This window comes from Bos indicus, chromosome 17 (genome assembly GCF_029378745.1).
Source record: "Bos indicus isolate NIAB-ARS_2022 breed Sahiwal x Tharparkar chromosome 17, NIAB-ARS_B.indTharparkar_mat_pri_1.0, whole genome shotgun sequence".
NCBI classification, from domain to species: domain Eukaryota; kingdom Metazoa; phylum Chordata; class Mammalia; order Artiodactyla; family Bovidae; genus Bos; species Bos indicus.
This window is the reverse complement of record NC_091776.1, coordinates 67,870,455-67,894,072: the sequence shown is the minus strand read 5'-3', so window position 1 is coordinate 67,894,072 and position 23,618 is coordinate 67,870,455. Positions and strand designations below refer to the sequence as shown.

At 40.7% G+C, this 23,618-nt stretch overlaps 1 protein-coding gene and 1 non-coding gene across 5 annotated transcripts in view; one reads left to right on the top strand and one right to left on the bottom strand.

Annotated features, from left to right (window-relative positions):
- TTC28 (tetratricopeptide repeat domain 28) overlaps window positions 1-23,618 on the top strand; it is a 588,991-nt gene that overhangs the window by 150,041 nt on the left and 415,332 nt on the right. The window contains exon 1 of one of the 4 annotated variants that reach the window (XM_070770179.1): window positions 5,822-22,771. The exons of the other annotated variants lie outside the window; for them this stretch is intronic. Coding sequence (XP_070626280.1) covers window positions 22,745-22,771 — 27 coding nt within the window. The 5' untranslated portion in view covers window positions 5,822-22,744. Of the gene's footprint in view, window positions 1-5,821; window positions 22,772-23,618 lie in introns of those variants that run through there. 4 annotated transcript variants of the gene reach the window in all.
- On the bottom strand, window positions 9,546-9,617 carry TRNAC-GCA (transfer RNA cysteine (anticodon GCA)). Its single transcript has one exon. It is a non-coding gene; the product is annotated as a tRNA-Cys (tRNA).

Sequence of the window (23,618 nt, the reverse complement as noted above, 5' to 3'; positions counted from 1 at the left end):
TCACTCAGTGTTGATTGTTGCAGTTTCTCTAGTCTCCATTGGCAGATGTCCAAATGCTAGTTCTATTATGGAGGCACATGTATGAATATTTTGAAGGGCCCTTTAGGAACGTCTCCATTGCAGTTTCTTAATATGAGAGACTAAGTTCCAGTTCTGTCTCTTCCAGCCTCTCTGAGGTTCCACCTCTAGTGATACAATCTAAAGCCCCCTGCTACTGGAATCCCCTTGCCTCCAGGCAGTCTTCCTGGGTAAGGTACCAGCAAGATATCCCAAGTCACCTTCTATGATAACTGAATTTGGAATTTCTTATATCTTTGCCATGCCAGTTGATGGGAGTTTAACCTATTCTACTGTTGCCCCTTTCTGCTCGTTTTCTCAAATTATAAGAGCAGATCAACTATTCATTGCCTAGTAATTCTTAAAAGTGTAGTCTTTAGAGCAGCAGCAGCATCACCTTGAAATTTGTGAGAGATATAAATTCTTCAGCCTGATGGGGCCGGTTTGTCTGTATTCTAATGTGCTTGAACAGCTGGTGGGATATCCAAATGGTGAATGAGTTTCTCTTATTACAGATACTCTTAATGATTAATTATTGTATTTTGAATATAATTTAGCCATTGTAAATTAGTGGAGGTAGCGCATGACATGTCATAGATATTCTTTGGGCTGGAGAAACAAGTTACAGGTCCATATGTAAAGCATTGCCTCATGTGAATTGAAAGAAATGTTTGAATATGCATGGAAGAGTTCAGGCAGTAATGGGAAGGAGGAGTTAAATTTTTTATTTTGTAGTCTTTTTTATTTTGTAGTCTTCTATCTGTTCACATTTTACCATAATATATTTTAACTGTATAATTACAACTAGTTTAACAAAAAAGTATCTCACCTGTGACCTTATCTCTGGACTTAAACATCCTAATTCTAAAACCTTCATGTTAATATATTTAAACTCTGACCTGGCTTCTTTCATTTATTCAGATTTTATCCTGATAATTTTAGTTGTATTTCCTTTTAGGGTCTCATCAGAGAGCTATTATTTTCCCATATAGTCTGAGGTTCACTTCTGTATTTGTTTTATTTTCAATTTTTTTTTTTATTGTGGTAAAACATAGTAACAGAAAATTTGTTGGTATTTAATCCTTTTTTTCAATGAACATATTCCTCTACCTCCCTATTCCTCCTCCACAGGACAAGCAACATTTCCTGAAAGGACAGCCTTGAAATTAATAGCTACAACCAAGTCTGGGCTGTTTGAGAGCAGAGGACAATCCAGAACAGAAGATAGACACAGAAGATCAGAGTCAGATAATACATAGGTCAGGTATCAAGCTGTTCATGAGAGCAAGAGCCAGGCTTTGGGTGAGATTTCTGAGTATTCAGAGACAGGGAAGAAAAAACTTGGATAAGGAGTAGGTACCAAGTGATTAGGACTCAGTTTAGGAGATTGAGGATTAAACATAAGATAATTGATTACATTGCTAATATGGAACAATAGTAACAAGAAATGAGCTTGCTAATATATTTTTTCTGCAAAAAACAGAAACTGATCTTGGAGTATGAGTGGACTTGACCTGACCTGGAAGAGGTAAGTAGGCGGCACTTTGAGAGAAAGGTTGGAGGGCAAGGCAGTTCGTGTCAGGTTCCATTTACTTTCTTTACATTTTGTATTAGGAAAAAAAGAGTAAGGTTTGGAGTAGGAATATAAAAACTCCGAAGCTAAACCACTTACCATTTGCACCTCCCTCTGTCAAAACACACACACACACACATAGGAGATCTTTGTGGCTTTGGTTGTTGTGTTCAATAATCTTTTACTGGGATACATGATGCATTTATGACCTGATGAAATAAGACTACACTTTTATTAATAGGGTGAATATTTCAGTATTACCTTTCAGAAACTGACTTTTAAAAAAGATTAAAGCCTCTTATTTAGTAACATATCTTTTGATGTTTCTGTCTTTACCAAATCCTGGTTTGTATTAGAACTTCTATTTCTGGGGAGATTATTGAGAAAGTTATTGAAAAATAGGCTTAGATACATCTGGAATTTTTCAAATTGTCTCACCCATTTCAGTAGTTTCTAGATATAAGTTTAAATGAAGTCCATACTATCTTCAAGCTAAAATCTCCTAGGTTTTGCTTTTTGGATGAATTTATTATCTTTCTTCCCTTCCTCCCACCCTTTTATCCTTCCTCTGTCTCTCAGTCCTCAGACCCAGGTCCCTTATCCATTTAAATGCATTTTTATTATTATTTAGAATTTTACTCTAAGCTTTTTGAGGTAAAACTTTAAGATTTTATATAAAATTAAGGCAAAATATTTTATATGTAGAAACATTTATATATAAATTTATATATAAATATAACATTTATATGTTATATATGTAGAAACATTTTATATATAGAAAGTCTAAGTAAGTTGACTAAGATATAGAATAAGTGAGAGTACAATAAAATAAGTAGCATTACACTTGGCAGGTATGAAAATTGTGACTGTTACTTGTCATTAAGATCTGACTAATTTCAGGAAGCAGAGGTTTTTTTTATTTCTTTTTCTTCAGTTGGAACTGATTCTGACACAGAATAGTCACTGTGTTTTAGGATTGGAATTTAAAAATCTTATCTTTGAGTTGGTGATGCTAAAGTTGGTGAGAATTATAGGAAACAACCTTTCCACCTATTTTTTGGAGGCAGAAAAGTTTGTGTACTTTTTTTTTAAGAGTTTATAGTCATAGATGAACCATATTAGGCTAGCATATGTTGTTATAAAGGTTAGTTTCATCTTTATTTGGCCTTTTTAGCTTTGTTCTGTTTCATTGGCTCTAATGTGTCTAAACAAGACACCATATACAGCCATGGTGTTCTTAGTAGAATAATGTGAAATATTGACATATTTTATCTTTTAGATGCTCTATAGATTATAATTATAGAAAATGGTTACAATAAATTAATATCATCAGCAAATGTCTGTGAATAAAATAACTCATTTAACCGAGAATGTTATTGATCTGTTCTCTCAACTTTCCATGCTGACGTCAGTCTGCTGATTTTTTATTTTTGTTGTCTGATGCTAGAAGGAGAATGATAGCTCATGCCAAAGAGTTAAAAATTTATGAGAGGAAGAGTTTTAAATAAAGAGAATTATATATTAACGTAAATTTTCTGTGATTGCCGGGAGAAATATCAATAACCTCAGATATGTAGATGACACCACCCTTATGGCAGAAAGTGAAGAGGAACTCAAAAGCCTCTTGATGAAAGTGAAAGTGGAGAGTGAAAAAGTTGGCTTAAAGCTCAGCATTCAGGAAACTAAGATCATGGCATCTGGTCCCATCACTTCATGACAGATAGATGGGGAAACAGTGGCCGACTTTGTTTTTTGGGCTCCAAAATCACTGCAGATGGTGATTGCAGCCATGAAATTAAAAGATGCTTACTCCTTGGAAGGAAAGTTATGACCAACCTAGATAGCATATTGAAAAGCAGAGACATTACTTTGTCAACAAAGGTGCATCCAGTCAAGGCTATGGTTTTTCCAGTGGTCATGTATGGATGTGAGAGTTGGACTATAAAGAAAGCTGAGTGCCAAAGAATTGATGCTTTTGAACTGTGGTGTTAGAGAAGACTCTTGAGAGTCCCTTGGACAGTAAGGAGATCCAACCAGTCCATCCTAAAGGAGATCAGTCCTGGGTGTTCTTTGGAAGGATGATGCTGAAGCTGAAACTCCAATACTTTGGCTACCTCATGCGAAGAGTTGACTCATTTGAAAAGACCCTGATGCTGGGAGGGATTGGGGGCAGGAGGAGAAGGGGACGACAGAGGATGAGATGGTTGGATGGCATCACCGACTCAATGGACATGGCTTTGGGTGGATTCTGGGAGTTGGTGATGGACAGGGAGGCCTGGCGTGCTATGGTTCATGGGATTGCAAAGAGTCTGATATGACTGAGGAACTGAACTGAAATTTTCTGTGAATTGGGGAAAACTGATGACTTTTTTTTTTTTTTCATACTGTTCACGGGGTTCTCAAGGCAAGAATACTGAAGTGGTTTGCCATTCCCTTCTCCAGTGGACCACATTCTGTCAAATCTTTCCACCATGACCCGCCTGTCTTGGGCGGCCCCACGGGCATGGCTTAGTTTCATTGAGTTAGAACCGTTCAACTTCAGCTTCTTCAGCATTACTGGTTGGGGCATAGACTTGGATTACTGTGATATTGAATGGTTTGCCTTGGAAACGAACAGAGATCATTCTGTCGTTTTTGAGATTGCATCCAAGTACTGCATTTTGGACTCTTTTGTTGACCATGATGGCCACTCCATTTCTTCTGAGGGATTCCTGCCTGCAGTAGTAGATATAATGGTCATCTGAGTTAAATTCACCCATTCCAGTCCATTTCAGTTCGCTGATTCCTAGAATGTCGACATTCACTCTTGCCATCTCTTGTTTGACCACTTCCAATTTGCCTTGATTCATGGACCTGACATTCCAGGTTCCTATGCAATATTGCTCTTTACAGCATCGGACCTTGCTTCTATCACCAGTCACATCCACAGCTGGGTATTGTTTTTGCTTTAGCTCCATCCCTTCATTCTTTCTGGAGTTATTTCTCCACTGATCTCCAGTAGCATATTGGGCACCTACTGACCTGGGGAGTTTCTCTTTCAGTATCCTATCATTTTGCCTTTTCATACTGTTCATGGGGCCCCAACCAGTAACGCTGAAGAAGCTGAAGTTGAACGGTTCTACGAAGACCTACAAGACCTTTTAGAACTAACACCCAAAAAAGATGTCCTTTTCATTATAGGGGACTGGAATGCAAAAGTAGAAAGTCAAGAAACACCTGGAGTAACAGGCAAATTTAGCCTTGGAATACGGAATGAAGCAGGGCAAAGACTAATAGAGTTTTGCCAAGAAAATGCACTGGTCATAACAAACACCCTGTTCCAACAACACAAGAGAAGACTCTATACATGGACATCACCAGATGGTCAACACCGAAATCAGACTGATTATATTCTTTACAGCCAAAGATGGAGAAGCTCTATACAGTCAGCAAAAACAAGACCAGGAGCTGACTGTAGCTCAGACTATGAACTCCTTATTGCCAAATTCAGACTTAAATTGAAGAAAGTAGGGAAAACCACTAGACCATTCAGGTATGACCTAAATCAAATCCCTTATGATTATACAGTGGAAGTGAGAAATAGATTTAAGGGCCTAGATCTGACAGATAGAGTGCCTGATGAACTATGGAATGAGGTTCGTGACATTGTACAGGAGACAGGGATCAAGACCATTCCCATAGAAAAGAAATGCAAAAAAGCAAAATGGCTGTCTGGGGAGGCCTTACAAATAGCTGTGAAAAGAAGAGAAGCGAAAAGCAAAGGAGAAAAGGAAAGATATAAACATCTGAATGCAGAGTTCCAAAGAATAGCAAGAAGAGATAAGAAAGCCTTCTTCAGCGATTAATGCAAAGAAATAGAGGGAAACAACAGAATGGGAAAGACTAGGGATCTCTTCAAGAAAATCAGAGATACCAAAGGAACATTTCATGCAAAGATGAGCTCGATAAAGAACAGAAATGGTATGGACCTAACAGAAGCAGAAGATATTAAGAAGAGATGGCAAGAATACACAGAAGAACTGTACAAAAAAGATCTTCACAACCCAGATAATCACGATGGTGTGATCACTGACCTCGAACCAGACATCCTGGAATGTGAAGTCAAGTGGGCCTTAGAAAGCATCACTACAAACAAAGCTAGTGGAGGTGATGGAATTCCAGTTGAGCTATTTCAAATCCTGAAAGATGATGCTGTGAAAGTGCTGCACTCAATATGCCAGCAAATTTGGAAAACTCAGCAGTGGCCACAGGACTGGAAGAGGTCAGTTTTCATTCCAATCCCAAAGAAAGGCAATGCCAAAGAATGCTCAAACTACCACACAATTGCACTCATCTCACACGCTAGTAAAGTAATGCTCAAAATTCTCCAAGCCAGGCTTCAGCAGTACGTGAACCGTGAACTTCCAGATGTTCAAGCTGGTTTTAGAAAAGGCAGAGGAACCAGAGATCAAATTGCCAACATCCGCTGGATCATGGAAAAAGCAAGAGAGTTCCAGAAAAACATCTATTTCTGCTTTATGGACTATGCCAAAGCCTTTGACTGTGTGGATCACAATAAACTGTGGAAAATTTTGAAAGAGATGGGAATACCAGACCACCTGATCTGCCTTTTGAGAAATTTGTATGCAGGTCAGGAAGCAACAGTTAGAACTGGACATGAAACAACAGACTGGTTCCAAATAGGAAAAAGAGTACATCAAGGCTGTATATTGTCACCCTGCTTATTTAACTTATATGCAGAGTACATCATGAGAAATGCTGGACTGGAAGCAACACAAACTGGAATCAAGATTGCCGGGAGAAATATCAATAACCTCGGATATGCAGATGACACCACCCTTATGGCAGAAAGTGAAGAGGAACTCAAAAGCCTCTTGATGAAAGTGAAAGTGGAGAGTGAAAAAGTTGGCTTAAAGCTTAACATTCAGAAAACGAAGATCATGGCATCCAGTCCCACCACTTCACGGGAAATAGATGGGGAAACAGTGGAAACAGTGTCAGACTTTATTTTTTTGGGCTCCAAAATCACTGCAGATGGTGACTGCAGCCATGAAATTAAAAGACGCTTACTCCTTGGAAGGAAAGTTATGACCAACCTAGATAGCATATTCAAAAGCAGAGACATTACTTTGCCAACAAAGGTCTGTCTAGTCAAGGCTATGGTTTTTCCAGTGGTCATGTATGGATGTGAGAGTTGGACTGTGAAGAAGGCTGAGCGCGGAAGAATTGATGCTTTTGAACTGTGGTGTTGGAGAAGACTCTTGAGGGTCCCTTGGACTGCAAGGAGATCCAACCAGTCCATTCTGAAGGAGATCAGCCCTGGGATTTCTTTGGAAGGACTGATGCTAAAGCTGAAACTCAGTACTTTGGCCACCTCATGCGAAGAGTTGACTGCTGCTGGGAGGGATTGGGGGCAGGAGGAGAAGGGGATGATAGAGGATGAGATGGCTGGATGGCATCACTGACTCGATGGACGTGAGTCTGAGTGAACTTCGGGAGTTGGTGATGGATGGGGAAGCCTGGCGTACTGCGATTTATGGGGTCTCAAAGTTTTGGACACAACTCAGCGACTGATCTGATCTGATCTGATCTGATGACTTTTTTCAAAAATAAGGCTTTATTATGATACTTTTTACATACCATAAAGTTTACCCTTTTAAGAGTAGAATTTCGTGGTTTTTCTTTTATTCACTAAGTTATGTAAGCACTATCCAATTCTAAATCATTTTCATCTCTCTCCAAAGAAATCCTGTACCCATCAGCAGCCATTCTTCCTGTCTCCTAACCGCTCCCCAACTCCCCCTTCCCTCTCCATCCCCCCATCCCACCCCTCCCCCACCCGACCCTGGCAACCATTCACCAGTTGACTTTCTTTCTCTACGAATTTGCCTGTTCTGGACATTTTGCATAAATGGAACCATACAGTATGTGTCACTTTCTTTTTTAGCAGCAGAACATCTGAATCTAAGTCTGGAAACATTAGCATTCTTACCAAAGCAAATTTGAACAAAACTTCAGTAATATTTCTAGACTGGATTTGTGTAGCATCCCAGGAAGTGGGTTTTGATTTGATGATAGATTTGATTTGATTTGCTGGTAGATTTGAGGATGATAGATTCATAAGCCCAGTGAATGGAGCATTTCAAGGAGGTGCTCTTTTGTTTAGAATTATTAGTGTTGTAAGAGAGAGGACTACCTAGTAGAAATGTGAACATGGAAAGACTTTAAGATACTAAATGAAAAAGGAAAATAATTTAAAATATTATTTGTACGTTTTGGTTTAATCTTTATGCCTACTTTGGTAGTTATTTGCTATTCAACCTTTGCCATTTATAATGTATAGCTAATCCCAGCTACTAACATGGACAGTCATCTTTTGCACTGTGTCCTGTGTGCAGAACACTACCAGTAATTGTGTTAGAGAATAAGAGTGTTTCTGTGGGAGGTAGATCTTCTGAAATACCTTTCATGCAAGTTAGTTTTTGTCTTATATGTGCGTTCAGAATAAACAGAAAATTCTTTACGATCTTAACTGCTGTTCCTTAAATTTGGTAATTGGTGTCCACTATCTGGCCCATTCATGTATTCTTAAAGTAGGAAGCAAAAGCCCTGTCTTGTTTTTATATCAATGGCCAGATAGACAGCACTTTAAAAAATTAGCATATGAATGTTTTGACTATCTCACTTAAGACAGCCTGTCAGTTTGGCAGCTCTGAGCCTGTTATTTCTGTGTCTTCTCTTTTCTCATTTTCATGTTTTGACAAATAAGATTGTACTTTTGACAAGTGATTTGTATTTCAACTAAGGTTTTCAAAGTGTTTTTAATTAATTTATTAAACTATCTAAAGATCGTTTTATGCACCCATTTTTAGGTAACATAAAATTCTCTTTAATACAAATGAAAATAGAAAGTGATAGTACTGAAGTTCTTGCAATAAAAAACATTATTGGACAAGAATTATATTTCAGAAGCTTATATTTTTTCACTTAAGCATTTTCAGACTTAGGCCAGAGTGTAGTACTGATTTAAGGGGAAAAGCCCCTTCTGGCATTGCTTGGGAGACTGTATCTTTCAGAACTGAAGGTATTTCCAAGGGTTGTTCAGTTGCTTAGTCATGTCTGACTCTTTGTGACCCCATGGACTGCAGCACGCCAGGCTTCCCTGTTCTTCACCATCTTCTGAAGCTTGCTCAGATCCTTTGGTAAATGAGTAAATGCTGTGCTGAAAATTTTATTGCTAAAGGAAATTCTGTCTATTTAATCTTATTTTATGGCTAGCATTAAATTCAGTGATTTGTTGAATGAATATTTAATGAGTACTTAATATGTTGGGACCTGTTTGAAGTACTGGACTTAGAGTGGTGAGCAATACAGATTCCAGTCTCTAGACCTTAGAATCTATTGGGTGACATAGTGATCAAATGAGTAAATAATGCATTTTCAAACCATAATATGTGGATGTGGCTTGACGAAAACAAATAAGAGAATATATAGTGAATTTGGGGTGGGGAGTTGATTTTGTTCAGGAGTACTCCTTGAGGACTTGCTATTTATATTTGAAAAGAGACTCAAAATATTGAGAAGGAATACCTAGTCTGGAGGAAGAGATTTCCAGGCAGACATAACTGTAACCACTGAGGTCATGAAGGAAGCATAAGAAGGCAGGTCTGGCCACAGTTAAAGAAAAGTATGGTAAGAGATGAGGGTGAAAAGTAGAGGCTAGATGATGTAGGGCCTTGCAGGACATGGTAGAGGCTTTGTTATTTTTATACTTTTTGCAAAGTGAAAGTGAAGTCACTCAGTCATGTCCGACTCTTTGTGACCCCATGGACAGTAGCCTACCAGGCTCTGCCGTCCATGGGATTTTCTAGGCAAGAATACTGTAGTGGGCTGCCATTTCCTTCTCCAGCAGATCTTCCCAACCCAGGGATTGAACCTGGGTCTCCTGCATTGCAGACAGACGCTTTACCGTCTGAGCCACCAGGGAAGCAATTTGTGCAAAGAGAAGCCTTAAGCGGTTTTCAAATGGGGAACTGCATGATCTAATTTATATTATTGAAAAATCATTCTGGCTTTCCTGGTAGCTCAGCTGGTAAAGAATCCACCTGCAATGCAGGAGATCCTGGTTTGATTCCTGGGTCAGGAAGATCCACTGGAGAATGGATGGGTGACCCACTCCAGTATTCTTGGGCTTCCCTTGTGGCTCATCTGGTAAAGAATCCGCCTGCAATGCGGGAGACCCGAGTTCGATCCCTGGGTTGGGAAGATCCGCTGGAGAAGGGAACTGCTACCCACTCCAGTATTCTGACCATGGTCTGTGGAGTCATAAAGAGTTGGACATGACTGAGTGACATTCACTTTCACAGAGAGACTGGATCACAGGAGGCAGAGTGAAGCTCTTGTAGTCATCCAGTTGATATCCATGACTACTGTGGCTAAAGAAGAAGGGGTAGAGGTGATGCGAAGTGGCAGGATGTGAGTTAGAATTTGTAGGTAGAAAGTTGAGGACTCGCTAATGGGTTAGATGTTGAGGGCAAGCATAGGAGTGGAATCCAAAGTAACTGTTTTAATTTTTTGGCCTGAGCTGCTAGAGGAATAGAGATGCCATTAACTGAGATAAAATAAAGAATGAAGAATGACCAGATTACTGAGGGGAAACCAAGAGTTTTGTTGAAATGTCTGAGATGTTCTGTTAGATATCTTAGTGAAGATGTTGAGTAGGCAGCTATTCATATAAGTCTGGAGCTCAGAGAGGTAGGAATTTGATGTATAAATATGGATGTCATCAATTACGAGGTGATATTTAGAGACTTGGGGCTAGCTGAGATCTGAGGGAGTACTTATAGGCAGGAGACTCTGCCTTGGAGCTCTCTAGCATACATACATATCCATTCATTCCTATATGTTTGTGCAAGAAAAACTTGTGTTCTCATATAAACAAAATCAAACCTGTTTATGTGAGTCAACCACAGTTCTTGGTTGCAAGTGAAAGTCGTTCAGTCATGTCCGACTCTTTGCAACCCCATGGACTATACAGTCCATGGAATTCTCCAGGGCAGAATACTCGAGTGGGTAGCCATTCCCTTCTCCTGGGGATCTTCCCAAACCCAGGGGTCGAACCCAGGTCTCCTGCATTGCAGGCAGGTTCTTTGCCAGTTGAGCTACCAGGGAAGCCCAAGAATACTGGAGGGGGTAGCCTATCCCTTCTCCAGCAGATTTTCCTGACCCAGAAATCGAACTGGGGTCTCCTGCATTGCAGGTGATTCTTTACCAGCTGAGCTACCAGGGAAGCCCTTGGTTGCAAGTTTAACAGAAAACAATTATAACTGTTTTATTCCAAAGGTACATGGATTTCAGCCATAATGGGCCCACAGCAACTGCTATATCATGGAGCTGGATGTTGTAGGTCATGATGAGCTCCCTGGTACTGATGATCACAGTAGCTAGCTGCTGCTATGGGTCCTGCCAGAATAAATTCTCTCTCTTACTATTCTTTGAGTCACTTGTTTCACATTCAGACTTTTGGCAAAGAGCTTTGCCAGAGATACTATGTTTCATCCCAATTATCAGGTGGTAGATATCAAATTATCTGACTTTTTCTTACTGTCATGAGAGATACTTCCTACATTCCACCAAGACTCAGATAATGGGGAATTCCTCAAACAGAGGCTAAGTTCGGATACCAGGGAGTTCAACAACTACCATTCACAGGTGTCCATTTTGTGAGTGTGATCTCTTTGGTTGCTTCTTAATTACAGAGCTAGCAACAAGTCAGCGCTTTCAAATGGACTTCAAGAGTCATATTTTCTTTTACTGACTTTCTTCTCTCATAGCCTTTATTCTGCCAAAGCATTGAAACGAGATCTACTTTCCCTGTGTTCCTTTTAACCATAACCAGAGAAATTATAGCCGTTTTTGCATAAAAACAGACAAGTAAATAAGCCCCCTGTTCAAGCTTCTTTATTATGTTAAATTTAGCATAATAAAACACTGCCCCTGCACATTCAGGTTTCCTTTAAGAAGGTTGAGAAACCCAAAGCTGTATGTTCTGCCCCAAATATCTGACCACTGAACTGACTCGAGATAAATCCTGTGAATTCTAAGTAAAGATAACATATGCTGAAATTTTTCCCAGGTTAATAAATTATATAGCACCAATTATGCATGCTCTATAGCTATGGCTACCTGGTAGAGACAGGTAACAAAATTGTAGCCCAGAATATTGTAGTCCATTGATCTGATCTATATGAGAAAATTGTAACACAGTCATGGAGTCATGGTATTCTTAAGATAGAAGATTCATTATTTACCAAAGAGATAAAGTATTTCCAGGTTAGTACCCATGTCCTTTAATTGAATGCTGGACTTTTTCATTGAGTGGTAGATTTTGTTGTCTTCTTTCAAAGAGTATTGAACTTTGTTCTGCTAAATAGTTAAGTTACTTGTAGATTAAATGTGCTTTTTTCAAGACTGGTTTTTAAACTTTGTCAGGGTAGGTTTACAGTATACTCTAGTGTCATTAACCTCTTCTGTTGAGAAATGACTCTTCTGAGGTCTCTACTGAATGCTCTAGGTATTCCCTCCACTCTAGCTATTGGAACTTAAAAGACTTACAGCCCTAGAGAGTTCTGACAGTTGTTCATCTTACAGTTTTCCTTCACTTAGCCTAATGGAGTTTTACCCTATTTTGGGCAACTTTGTATTCATCCAAAACTCAAGAAGACCGTCTGTTGATTTCTAGAGAAGCATGTCCACATCGCCCCCTTAGGGTTCATCTTCTTCATTTCTCTGCCCTGAATGTTCCAGCTTCTTTGGCATCCTCAGACTCTGACTCCTCAAGACCATTGTGCTCTGCTTGGGATCCCTTTCCTCCTCTGTGGTCCAGAAAGTGTCTCCAGGCAGAAATCCAGGGTGATCACAGGGGTTACCTCCTTTGTTTTGCTTCTCTCAAGGTTCATGGACTATGTGCATATTGTTGTCTGAAATAGTACAAAAACAGTGTTTTTCCTGTATTTTATTCAGTTTTCTAGTTATGTTAAGAGAGTACGCCTGGTCCCAGTTGCTGTGTCACGAACTGAAGCAGAAGTCTCATTAGAAAAATGATTTTACCACTGAAATATATGAAGATTAGAATCTGACAGGTGTGGCCCTTAATATATAATCAATACAAAATCCTTGGTGTGATAAAGAGAAAAAAAAATCAAGTCAGGGTTAGCATAGTAAAACAACAACAGTAACAAAAGCAGTAAACATACAGCATTACATACAGGATATATTATATATATATATGTGTGTGTGTGTGTGTGTATAATTACATATATAATTTAAAACTGCCAACAACCATACTTTGGTATTATTATCTCTATTTTACAAAGTTGGAAATTGAAGTACAGAAAAATGAAGTAACCCAGGGTCAGATAGCTAGTTGGTAGATCTAGAGTTTGAACCAGGCATAATTAGCCAAATAAAAAATGCTGCCTCAGGAAACTGGGCAGGTGTCCCACCCATCCCAACTGAGCAGTGAATTATATTGTATTTTTTCTTTTTTCACCAAAGCTTTATACATGTCATCATTATGTGAATGAACTACAAATCTCTTTATAGCTATAGCTATAGATACAGATACATATCCTTAGCTCCAGGCACTACCTCCACCTGCCTAGTTTACATTCCTGTGAATCTCTTATGACTACCTTAGACCTTTAAGTCTCAAACTGAATTTAATACCTACCTGTTCTTTCTGTGATCCATACTTTAGTTAATGGGGGTATCTCTTTTTCTAAAAGATGGTGAAAAATTTAGGGATCATCTTTAAATCCTTCCTTCTCTGTCTCTTTCACGTAACAACCTCCTGTTGTTGTTGTATGTGTGTGAGCCACTCAGTTGCTTGGTGTGACTCTTGGTGACCTCATGGACTGTAGCCTGCCAGGCTCCTCTGTCCATGGAATTCTCCAGGTAAGAATACTGGAATGGGTAGCCATTCCCTTCTCTAGGCGATCTTCCCAACCCAGGGATCGAACATGGGTCTCCTGCATTGTAGGGAGATTCTTTACCATCTGAACCACCCCGGAAGCCTAGGCCATGTTTTGCTTGTGAAATGTCTCTCAAGAAAGGCCTTTCTCTGTTTCTGCTGCCCTGATTCAAGACTTCTTCATCCCTTACTGAGCTATTGCAACAGAAACTTCTTTGGCTTTCCTGTCTTTTTTGTTCTCATATGCTTTTCTGTCCTTCACAGTATACTTCCAGAGTTGGCATGAAACTCAGATAGATTTGCTGATGCCTTAATTAAGAACCTGTGCTGCTCACCCTTGTATTCTAAGTCAGGAGTTAAGAATGAGACTTGAGAATCTGACTCTAGTTTCCTTTCTTTTAGCCATGATTCTTTGGGAATTCTTTGGGAGTTAACCCATTAGTCTTAATTTCCTCTTCTGTAAAATGGACATAATGATAGTTCCTCCTCATAAAGGTGTTAAGAAGAATCAACAAATAAAAACATATACATATAAAAGACTTCTGTGCTTAGTACATACTCAATAAATGATAGTTATTATTGTTAAGGTAATAGCATTCACAGCCCTCTAACCTTAAGTACGCTATGCCTTGCCTCATGTTATATGTCTCAGATCAATAAGATGACTTACTAATGTGGTCCATGTTTTCATGCCTCCATGTTTTGGCTTACACTCTGTTCCTTCAGTCTGGCACATTCCTTCCCCAGCCTCTTCTCTGCTTGCTGAAAGGACACTGTGCCACCTCTCCAGTAAACCCTTTCTTAGTTACAACAGTCAGAATTAATTACTCTTTAGGGCTCTCATAGTCTTAAATGAGGGTGTTTGCTATGACCAGTGCATTCTCTTGGCAAAACTCCGTTAGCCTTTGCCCTACTTCATTCCGTATTCCAAGGCCAAATTTGCCTGTTAAAGTAATGCTCAAAATTCTCCAAGCCAGGCTTCAGCAATACGTGAACCGTGAACTTCCTGATGTTCAAGCTGGTTTTAGAAAAGGCAGAGGAACCAGAGATCAAATTGCCAACATCCGCTGGATCATGGAAAAAGCAAGAGAGTTCCAGAAAAACATCTATTTCTGCTTTATTGACTATGCCAAAGCCTTTGACTGTGTGGATCACAATAAACTGTGGAAAATTCTAAAAGAAATGGGAATACCAGACTACCTGACCTGCCTCTTGAGGAAACCTATATGCAGGTCAGGAAGCAACAGTTAGACATGAAACAACAGACTGGTTCCAAATAGGAAAAGGAGTACATCAAGGCTGTATATTGTCACCCTGCTTATTTAACTTATATGCAGAGTACATCATGAGAAATGCTGGGCTGGAAGAAGCAGAAGCTGGAATCAAGATTGCCGGGAGAAATATCAATAACCCCAGATATGCAGATGACACCACCCTTATGGCAGAAAGTGAAGAGGAACTCAAAAGCCTCTTGATGAAAGTGGAGAGTGAAATAGTTGGCTTAAAGCTCAACATTCAGAAAACTAAGATCATGGCATCTGGTCCCATCACTTCATGGGAAATAGATGGGGAAACAGTGGAAACAGTGTCAGACTTTATTTTTTTGGGCTCCAGAATCATTGCAGATGGTGATTGCAGCCATGAAATGAAAAGACTCTTACTCCTTGGAAGGAAAGTTATGACCAACCTAGATAGTATAGACATTACTATGCCAACAAAAGCAGAGACATTACTTTGCCAACAAAGGTCCGTCTAGTCAAGGCTATGGTTTTCCCAGTGGTCATGTATGAATGTGAGAGTTGGACTGTGAAGAAGGCTGAACACCGAAGAATTGATGCTTTTGAACTGTGGTGTTGGAGAAGACTCTTGAGAGTCCCTTGGACTGCAAGGAGATCCAACCAGTCCATTCTGAAGGAGATCAGTCCTGGGGTGTTCTTTGGAAGGACTGATGCTGAAGCTGAAACTCCAGTACTTTGGACACCTCATGTGAAGAGTTGACTCATTGGAAAAGACTCTGATGCTGGGAGGGATTGGGGGCAGAGGGAGAAGGGGATGACAGAGGCTGAGATGGCTGGATGGCATCACCAACTGAACGGACATGGGTTTGGATGAACTCCGGGAATTGGTGATGGACAAGGAGGCCTGGCTTGCTGCGATTCATGGGGTTGCAAAGAGTCGGAGACGACTGAGCGACTGAACTCAACTGAGTCTTAATGAGAGAATATGCCCTTAATTATTTCATCTTCTAGCACTTAGCTTGCTCTAAGAGCTTGGATTCTTAAAGTCAGATGAATGGCAAGATCAGTAAGGGTTAGCTGCTATTGTTATTGTTGTTTTTATTAGTTGTGTACTTGTCTTCTCCTTCAACCTCCACCACACTGCTCTGTCCTTAAGGGCAAAAATTATCTGATTTATTTTTGTCTCTTTTCATAGTACCTGGTAGAGTCCCTTGTATAGAATGAGAACTCAGTCTGATCTTGGTGAGGCAGCAATGAGCCATGGCGTGAAGTGAGCTCTTAGTTCCCTGCCCAGGAATTGAACCTGGATAGTCTGGATGAGAACCAGGAATCCTAGCCACCAGACCAGCAAAGGGCTGGAGGCTAGGAACTATTTTTCTGTGGATTTTTACCCCCAGTGAAAAGTGCATCTATCATGGAGGCAGAAACTATAAATGCAGGTACAAAGCTTATTACTAGAGGCACAGCACAACAACAGGTCAGAGAGCACATAGAGAAATGCTGAGTTAAGACAGAAGCGAGGTGGAGATGCACACCGGGAGAGGAAGAGTGTAGGTTTCCCACCAGTGAGGAGGAGCGAAGTAACGATACGGTGAGTCGTTTACGTAAGTCAGCTCTTCCAGGTCTTTGTCTTCTTTCAGGCCAATTAATCTGGTTTCTTTCTCTACACCTGATGTATGCTGGGACCCTCCCCTGGATGGGCACACATCCCTCAGCCAAGGTGGATATCAAAGTGAAGGCTTCTGGGAGGACCACAACTCATTATGGACTGGTGTTATCCCTTGACTTTTGACCCATAGGGAGCCTTTCTGTGTATGTGTAGTGTTTCCCTTGTCCCCAGAGAGTGGGGAACAGAGATCCTTTAATCCTTTACTCAAACAGGGTTTTACTCCTCTTTGTCCTTGCTGTGACTATTACCTTGACTATTGTATGACTGTTACCTCAGAGTGCTGACAAGAGACAAATACTGGCTATTTACCCTGTTTCTGTTGTTACTTCTATTTCAGAGAGTAAATAGGAGGCTGATTGTAAATGCTTCAACTGGAGCCCACCATCTCTTGTCTCACAAAATGCTAATAGTTTGTATCTAGCCTGAAGCCCACTTCTATGTGCCCCATGAAATGCGAACAGTAGGCCAGTTGTAAATGTCTATCCTGGAGCCCATCTATCTCCTACATCAGTATGTGTTGAATTTACAGGATTGTGCTTCAGCTTCTCTGACACTGTCTGACATAGTGGAAGGAAGCAAGGTGGCTAAGGTTAGAGGTGATTCTCCCTGAAGGTTGTAGAGAAGTTTACTTCCAAGGAATGGGAACATGGTTCTAAATCTACTTGGTTGTGTGGCAGAATTCTTACTATAACAGGTTCTCTCTCTCTCTGTCTTTTTTTTTTTTTAAAGCAAAGCAAGGCCTTTAATATTCTGAAAGCACCCAGTTGTGTGAAATGTTACTAGTGATTGGCTTCCTAGGTGGTGCTGCTGCTGCTGCTGCTGCTGCTGCTGCTGCTGCTGCTGCTAAGACGCTCAGTCGTGTCCGACTCTGTGTGACCCCAGAGACGGCAGCCCACCAGGCTCCGCCATCCCTGGGATTTTCCAGGCAAGAGTAGTGGAGTGGGGTGCCATTGCCCTCTCCATCCCAGGTGGTACAGTGGTAAAGAATCTGCCTGCCAGTCAGGAGATGCAAGAGATGTGGGTTCAATTTCTGGGTTGGGATAATTCCCTCAAGTAGGAAATGGTAACCTGCACCAGTATTCTTGCCTGGAAAATTCTGTGGAGTCCGATAGGCTTCATGGAGTTGCCGAGAGTCAGACACAACTGAGTGACTGAGCACACACACATTACTAATGAGGCCACATTTTTTGGTCTCAAATATACTTCTGCCTTTGTCCCTTTACTTTCCTAATGTCTCTTTAGATACTTGAAAGTAGTTTAGAGATCTTTGGAAAAAATTAATGTATTTTCCAAATACTGTTTCACATTGAGTGTATTATTCTAAAACACAATAAATGTAAATAACTATGAGACTAGCTTTTCCAGGCATTTACCCTGTGATCAGTGTCAGACATATCACTCTTTAGGAAATCTTGAAGAAATTCACAACAATGAAAAAAGGTGTGTTTTCGCCATTCATTTCCTCTTTCTTGCTTTTGTTCACATTTGAATAGTCAAGTAGTTATTGAAGAAAACACTATTTTAATAGACTGTTTTACAGTATCTGCTTTTAGGTAAGTGATTTGCAAAGTGCTGTGTTAAAAACTGGAGTTGTACAGATGCCTTTTAGTAGCTGCGTATCTGAGAAATTGTGATCTTACTGTTTGACACTGGATCTTTCAAACAATAAGCTACACTGAGTTGTGTTATCTTGGTAGCTCTATATAAGTAATTTCCAAAGGAGAAGGTATGCTGGTATGATAGTAATTCTATAAATATTTCAGGTATAATTACTAAATCAGTTTGGATTAAGCAAAATAAATAAAGGCACAAAGACAAAAAGCAATATGATTTAAGAGTATATTCATATTTATAGGCTTATAGGTAATGGTCCTCTATTGAATGCTGTGTTGTGGTAAGTCGCTTCAGTTGTGTCTGGCTCTGTGCAACCTTACGGACTGTGTAGCCTGCCAGGCTCCTCTGTCCATGGGATTCTTCTGTCAAGTGGCACCGACTAAATGAAAGCCAAAACACTCACCAGTCAGTGGGGGAAGAAATACCATACAAATAAGTAACCCAAAGGAGGCATACCTAAAAAATTGAAAACCAACGGAAACCTTGTATCACCTTGAAGTTTTAGACTGATTATGTTTTTCTATCGAAACATAAATATCTCTGTCACCTTTCCTGTTACAATCCACTGTTCTCAGAGCCCCCCTCTGCCAATTTAAATAACTGTCTTAATTTACTAAGTCCAGTAACATCTGAGCATGGGGCAGCATCTGAGCGCCTCAGTCCACAGACCAGGTGTAGTATGCATATGGATTTACAGATGCCCTCAGAAAACCACCCCATAGATTAGGGACTGTGAAGGTCTCTTAATTTACATATGGGAAAGTGAAACCTTGAGTAGTTAAATCCACAGTCACAAATTATGACTTGCAGATGGAATTTAGACCTACAGGCATGTTTTGTTTGGCCTGTTAGGATGCTTTAAAACTTTTGAGCAAACAGTTAAAATCAGGAAAATTTTAGCTTCTCATGAAAATTTAGAGCATCTGGCATCGTTGGACTGATATTCCTGTATGACATCAATTGACTAGTGTTATGTTGTAACTCCTTCTTTTTCATGATTTATCTTTCTCCGGATTTATAAGCCTTACAGTTCCCTCTTATCTTACACCTGTTTCATTTATTCATGTCACCTGCCTTGCCCTTCTGAAAATTTTTGTTGTATAGCAAGTCAGAGGCAGAGCAAAAAATAGAAACTTTTATTCTGACCCCTAAGCAATTGTAGGTTCCTGCCTCCATTACTCAGGTGTTGGTTTATAAGCCCTGGATTCTAATCCTTCCATTACCATTGACTTGCCCCGTGGCATTGAAAAGGTCGGTTAATTCCTGTGATTTCAGTTTTGATATCTGTCAAAAGATCATTATAAACATTTTAACTATGCACATAATTTAAAAATCTAAAGGTTTATATACAAAGCAGCCTCATAAAGTCATGGTTAATATTTTGTTAGATTGCTTAAAAATATTGCTTCAGTGTGCCTCTTGACCACTGTTAATACGTTTAATGCTCTGCCTCCTACAGGATAAAGTCCAGATTTGTTTGCCTTACATTCTTCCCTACCATTTGGTTCCAACGTACCTTGCCAAAGTATCTTTTACTTTATATGGAATGGAATGAAATTTTATTCATTCATCATTCAATCTCTACCCTCCCTTCATTCTTTTATCCCATAAATATTGAGCACCTCTGCTGTGCCAGGCACTATGCTGGCCCCTGAGGATTACAGAGCTGAACAAGAAACATTCTGCCTCTAACATTCTCATACTTAAGCCTTAATTTTAGGCAGATTGATATATTTTGTATCTTGACTACATCTTACATAGGCTTGCCTCCTTTGCTCACACTATTTGTCCTTTTCTTAAGTTATTTCATTCAACAAATATTTATTGACAGTTGTATCAGGCACTGTTCACTGGGTGTTGATTTTATGACAAAGTTCCTGCTCCATTGTAACTTACATTCTTGGGGATATAAGACATTAAATAAATAAACTCTTAATATATGCCATAAGGCCTATGAAGTAACTGTAGCAGCCCAAGGAAGAGAGACAGTAACAGTATGTGGGTCATAGTGCTATTGTTTTAGAAGGGATGATGAAAGACAGCTTTTCTAATATGATATTTGAACTGAAGGAACTGAGGGTGAGATCCAAGAAGGTATTTGGGGGAAGAGTGGTTCAGGAAGAGGGTGCTTGATATATTCAGGGGACAGTGAGGTGGCCAGTATGGCAAGGGTCTGAGAGAGTCTCTCCTACTTAGGAGGTGAGTTCTGTGATTCTGAAGAGCATTACTGCCTGTGATAAGGACCTTGGCTTTTGGCTCTAGAATGAGTTGTATCTCCTCTGAGTTTCTGTTTCAGATTCCTTTGTCACATCGTCCTTGGCCATCCCTGTTGAAAGTGGTTTCTTCTTCTGTCTCTTGGAATGCTGTTAACCACGTAACTCATTTGTTTAACTGACCAAGGCAAATGTCTGGTTGTCTTCTTATAGGTCTTCAGCTCTGTCCTAACTTCTTTTAACTTCTTCTAGTGTAGGGACTTAGTTTTATACCTTTCTATCCTATATGATGTTTTGCACCCTGTTGAGACTTAATATATGTTTGTTTTGTGAGGCTCTGACCTCAGATATCAGCAGCAGGAATTTGAAAGCAATGTCTAAGACGGAAGTGAAAGGACTTGGTGATAGACATAGGAATGATGTTAATTAAAGTTTTAGTTTGTGATCCTAGAAGAATAACAGTGCTATGGACAGATACAGGAAAGTTGGGAAGAGAAACTGATTTGGGGGAAGATTAATGAATTGGTTTGGAGTTTATTGAACTTCCGTGTTAGTAAGATATCCACGTTAAGCTGTGAAGAATGATTTGGATGTTAGAACATATACAGAGTATTGGTGTTATTTGTGACTCCAGCCTGCAGTATGTAATTTTAAGAGCAGGGACAGCCTCTTACTCATATTTCTAGTGTCTGGAACAGCGGCTGGCAAATAATAGGTGCTTCCATCATAGGCACTTAGTAGTTTTATTGAGCAGAGCAGTGAGGCTGCTGTGTACCTGTGATGCAGATTATGGCTTGAGCACTAGTGCTTCTTCCTTCAGCTGTAATTGCTGATATTATTTTTTTTTAAAGATAATGATTTCACCATCAGATTTCAGACTCAGGCTTAGAAAAAAAGACAAAAAATAATTTGTTTTAATTAACTGTTTTGGGTATTTTAATGACATTTGTATCTGATATTGTTAGTATCCAATCTGCTTATAATCATTCCCATCAGTCAGTCCTGCCAATGCATTATATTATAGAGCTTTGAGAGTAATACGTTAAACGTGGTTGGAACAATGGAGTGATGGTACATCAGTTGTTTTTATTATGTATATCAGTTAGTATTCTAGTAGCTTACATTACCCATTAATTCCCATCTATCAAAGTAGCCTCATGGTGATAAGAATTACTAGATATGTTGGATGACAAATAATAGAATTACATTGTATTTTGTATTTGGAGATGTATCTCCTTAAGTAGGATGGAATCATTTTACAGATGCTGCATGAAACTTAATCTTGATAGCAATAATAAAATCAGTGCTAAATTTAGAGAAGCAGAGTCTACTTTTGATTAAAATTTTAATCTTGTCAAATACCTTAAATCTTTTTCCTTTAAGTCACACTTTTAGATTATATAGCCCTTTGGTCTAGAAACCTTTTCTATTTCTTTTTTCCTCTTGATATAACTCACAAATCAAGATCTTTTGAAATGGTCTCCTGCTTCTGTAGTTCTCTTCTGGTTCTGATTCCTTGGGAGCTGTGAGGTGCCTCTGAAACTGTATGCTTTACTTTTTGCTATGTAGCAGATGTCGTGGCACTAAGACCCAGAAACCATTTGCTCTGTGTGGCTGGAGCTGGGCAGGCTGTGCTCGCACTGAAGGGAAGGAAGTCATTAGTGCAGACTGAGCTGTGGAGTTGGGTTCTTGCAGGATTTCCTTCCAGCCTTTCCCCACTAAGGTTCTTGGGAATTAAAAAAAAAAAAAAAATCTAAACACACAAACCAAGTTTTCCTATTTACAGTGTTAAGGGAAGGTAGACATTTCGGGAAGGGTAGATCCTTTCCCCAAGTTATCCAAGAAGGAAGAGAAAACAGCGTAAAGAAGCTCTGATTACAGATCTTTGGAATTTTCTTTGCTAAATTTTACAAACGAGAAATACACTCAGAATTTTGGGAATTGCTCCAGGCTGCGTGTGAGGGTTTGATTGCTTGTCTAATCTTTTTTTGAGAAGAGGAGAATTCGTCAAAAGGGGTTTGGATGGCAGGAACCCGACTGGGTTTCTGTAGCAGCTTGCGTTCTCCGGCTCTTCTCTGAGGGAGGGTCTCTGTGCCGGCTTGGAGACCCCTTGCTGCAAGCTCCTTTTGCGGGCGCTGGCCCGAGGGGAAAATGCTCCGCTCTGGCTGGAGTACGCTGGTTGCTGCTGGGACTTCCTAGCCCCGTGGGGAGCGTGTTCCTGGTTTGGGGATACTTCATTGAACTGAAGGCGAAAAGACTGGACTCTCCTGGGCTCTTTCCCTTCGCGGTGAATATGGGAAAGAATTAGGGGGTGGGAGGGAGGCAGCATGACTTGGAGTCGCCGCTGCCCTGCATCTGCCCCCAGCCCCCAGCCAGCATCTTGATGTTCCACATATCGGCTGTACAAATATGATGAAATGGCAGCCCCGGAAGAAGGTAAGTGTCCCGGAGTGGGGACGGGGCCCTGGTGCCCGACCCAGGGAGGGGTGACAGGGGGCGGCTGCCCTCGGGTCCTTCCACCCCTTCCATAGTTTGCTGGACGGGCAGGTCCAAATAGCTCTGTCCCTTTGGGACTTAGGCCAGTTCCTTAGGGACGAGTTACCAAGTCTGATCTGCGTCCACTGCCCTCTTTAAGTTTTTCCTTCTTGGTATGCCTGGACTCTCAGGGGGTGACAGCTCAGAAACATCCCTTTGCTTTAGAAACCCGGTGGAGCTAGCAACACGATTAGCTTTGCCGGAGCCAGCCAGGAGCTGCCAGGGTCTAAGAACTCGGTGGCGCCTCGTCTGCGGGGAACCATTTGGGGTTGTGTTCCCGACACACTCCAATGTCCCCGCAGGTGGGTGTTGTAGCACCTACTTCCCCCAGGGGTTAATAGGCTCTGAGCCGCTGGCAGCCGCTTCCCCAGGGCCCCGCTGGGGGGCGAGCATCCCCAGCACAACCGCCCAGCAGCTGGTTCCCGGGCAGCGGGGCCGCGGGGCCTCCAGCCTGAGCGCCTGGGGCCGGCCGGCTGGGCCTTCTACCCGCGGGGCTCCAGGCGGCCGCGTGGGCCAGCGCGAGTGAACACGCCAGCCATTGTCACGGGCGTGTGTCTTTGCGTGGCAGCCTGCACGGGTGTGTGTGCATCGATCGCGGGGAAGAAGGGGAGGGGGCACTTTGCTTTTTGCGAGATTATTTCCTAATATGGCTCCTTTGTTGAGAACTCACGAAAAAAAAAATCCAGTGGTTCTATCAAAATAAATTGCTATTGGCCCCAGAAATAACGTTTCTAAATGTGGGACTGGT